At 40.6% G+C, this 3,072-nt stretch overlaps 1 protein-coding gene across 1 annotated transcript in view; it reads right to left on the minus strand.

Moving 5' to 3' along the window:
* Positions 1–3,072, minus strand: part of COMMD9 (COMM domain containing 9) — a 7,121-nt gene that overhangs the window by 2,818 nt on the left and 1,231 nt on the right. Inside the window, exon 3 of the mRNA XM_009329734.1 lies at positions 2,995–3,029. Coding sequence (XP_009328009.1) covers positions 2,995–3,029 — 35 coding nt within the window. The remainder of the gene's footprint in view (positions 1–2,994; positions 3,030–3,072) is intronic.

Below are 3,072 nucleotides of genomic sequence, written 5' to 3' on the forward strand. Positions count from 1 at the left end.
ATAAAACATGTTATTTCAAGCTCCCCAACCTGTGAACCAAAGCATCCTGCAGTACAGCATATGTATTGGTAAACTGCAATCTTCACATGTCCTGCCAATTTGTTAAAAATATTGAAGATATTATCCTAATTAGATGTAGCCTAACAGAAATCATTCAATAGTCTGGTACAATACTGACATCAATAGTTCAGGGCTGGAGAGCCCATGAGCCTTCCAAGGGAAGGAGGACAGGTCTGACGTGGCTGCCCTGCCAAGAAATTCGTGCAGCTATTCCTTGCAGAGAGGAGATGGGGATATTCTCTCATGATGGTGTGTACTTAATGGAACTCACTGCACTACGAACGCTCAGGAGTCCCTAAGCACTGTGCAAACTGGCATAAAAGCTGAGATTAAGGTTCGCCCAACAAACACTGGCACCAAAAGGCTAGCTGCAAGTGCTCTTTGTCAGTTCCTGGGAGCATAATGTTTTTCAACAGCGTCTTTCAGCTGCCAGTAATAAATACAAGGAACATCTGAAGAATATATTCGAGTGAAACTGAGGCAGGTATTTAGATGGGTGGCATGCAGATCTCTTCCCCCTTGTTTGAACAAAACAAAGTTTCCTACTTTCATTAAAAAAAAAAATACATTTTAACCCAGAAAAAGAAACAGTATTGACACCTTCATCTCAGATTTACAAGTGTTTTCTCGCACAAACTGCAAGTCAGAGGAAAGCATAATTACTTATCCAAACTGATAACAACATTAAGTGTTAAAAGATGAGGCTTGAACCCTTCACTGCCCAGTGCTAAAGCACAATTTACCACCAGAATCCAGAAATTTGGAAAATATCTGTAAGGTATTCCTTGTTTAAAACATATGTAAAGAAAACAAGTTGTAAGGTGCAGTTTAACAGGTCATTCCCACTTTGGTACTGTCACATTTATAACACTCGGAACACCTCTTGCACCTTTTTCAACTCCATTTTCTGGTAAGAGCTGAGCTATACTTCTGTGTTCAAAAGTGCAGCATCCAGTTTCCTAGGAAAAACAGTAAACTAGAAAGTCCACACTCTAAGGACATGGAAACAAAGACAAACCCTTTCAGTTTGAAAAGGGCATTTGCAGCTAAGGGGCTCAATTGCTGTAACTTGTGTCAGAATAAATGGCTACAGGATGCCTGAAGAAACATTGTTCCTGTTTATGTCAGCTAGGGATTTTCAAAGAACTCTGAACAAAATGTAGGACCAACTCCATAAATATCTGTAGGGAGGTGATCATTTATTCTCAAACTCAGTTTAAAATCTCAGCTGTGGTGCTTGGTAGGTTTGAGTAACTTTGAGTAGCCTTATCAAACCTGGTTGTCAGCAGTTATTTGACAACTATTTAAGGGTACCAGAGGGGGATGAAGAGGCAAAGCCTAAACCTGTTAAGTGCTAAGGAAAGCGCTGTATCAGTTGGCAATTGCAGCCTGTCTAGATTCCACCTATCCTAAAATGCCTAGTTTCCTCCCCAAGGGTTGATCGCTAGCCTTTTTACTGACTTGAGATGCTCAAGTTGCTTCCTAACAGTGCTTACAGGAATTTCTCTGTCTGGGGAAAGGCTCTCCCTCCTCCTCCTCCTCCCCTGAGCAGAGCTCCAGGGGGCAGTGCAGAACTGGCTGCCTTGCTCTTGCTTTTGGAACAAATTCCAGTTCACAGTCTGTCAGGGACAGCACTTGGCAGCATTTGCAACAACATATAATGCATCTGTTTAGCCTTGTATGTTAATTTGCAAAGATTGATTGCTGGTAGTTTGGGAGGGGCAGGAAACCATCCACGTTTTTCTGTTAACATAGATCAGTCAGTTGGAACGTCTGTTCTTTAAATCACTGCCTTGGTCCCTATGTAATATATGTCAGATATTTCGTGAATAGAATACTAAAATAATCCATCATTTCCTAGAAGACAATCTCATTCCAACAGGGTTAAGTATTCATCTAATGAATACAAAGATATGAGTGTCAGAGCAGAGCTCCTGGCTCCAAGAGCCACACACCTAGCCTTGCTTCTGGGTTGTGAAGACCTAGCTAGTGTGTCACGCTTGTTCTCATTTCCTCTAATGCATGATGGTGTTAAGGATACAGGAAAAAACATTATGTGTCTTGGTAACACTAGAACATTGTTTAGTGTAAGCGACTGTTGTATTTACTATATTAGCATTACACAATAGTTTCTTCCTTCTACTTATTTATACTCCATTAAAACTTTGAGGGACAGTATTTCCAGGTCTTGCCATACTGTTTAGCTGTTGGACATTATCTCCTCTGCAGGCAAAAAAAAAGGGTAAAGAGGATCCATGCAGACCTCAAAGTACTCTGTTATGTATCAGCTCTCATTTGTAAGCCTCTAAGCGCTACAGTTGTAAAGAAAACCTTTTGGGGAGAAAACAAAGTGTTGTAGCTGCATAGAACACCTAACTGGGATGTAACTCATTGCCCATGAAGCTATTGTTAAAGTCTGCATTCCTTAATTACATCACTGTTTAGATAGGTGAGGAAAAAGCAGAGTTATGAATATATGCAGTATACTTCCTGATGTGTGGAGAGAAAGAATGCACAGAATTTACTAGATGTGCAAAGATAAGGTATTCCCCACTATATACATACCCTTCACAGTGCACAGTTATTGAATATGGGCATCACTTAATGACCTGAATGGGGAGGTCAGACTGTTTCACTTTCAAAAGTTTTGCAAACACTTGCTATACACTGCACTCCGCAAGGTAGTGACAGACTGAGCATTAAATGGAATTGCTTGAGGACTGGAGACAATTTAGCATAGCAGCACAGATCTGAATACAAGTTTGTTGGCCTCCGCTAAGCTCTGTGATGCCACAATCATACCGCTTCATTTAAGGCTAGTGGGGGTATCCCTGTGCTACATTATGAAAACACATTGTGATGCACTATTCTAAATTCTAAGCTCCAATGACCTCAAGAAACATTAATTGCATCAAGATGTGAACTACTACTTACTCTGACTTGCTTGTGCTTCATTCCTCCAAGAATTGCTGTGAAAAAGTGGAGAAAAGAAAAACAGTATCAGCAATGCTC

The sequence above is a fragment of the Pygoscelis adeliae genome, unplaced genomic scaffold, assembly GCF_000699105.1.
Source record: "Pygoscelis adeliae isolate BGI_AS28 unplaced genomic scaffold, ASM69910v1 Scaffold117, whole genome shotgun sequence".
In the NCBI taxonomy this organism is placed as follows: domain Eukaryota; kingdom Metazoa; phylum Chordata; class Aves; order Sphenisciformes; family Spheniscidae; genus Pygoscelis; species Pygoscelis adeliae.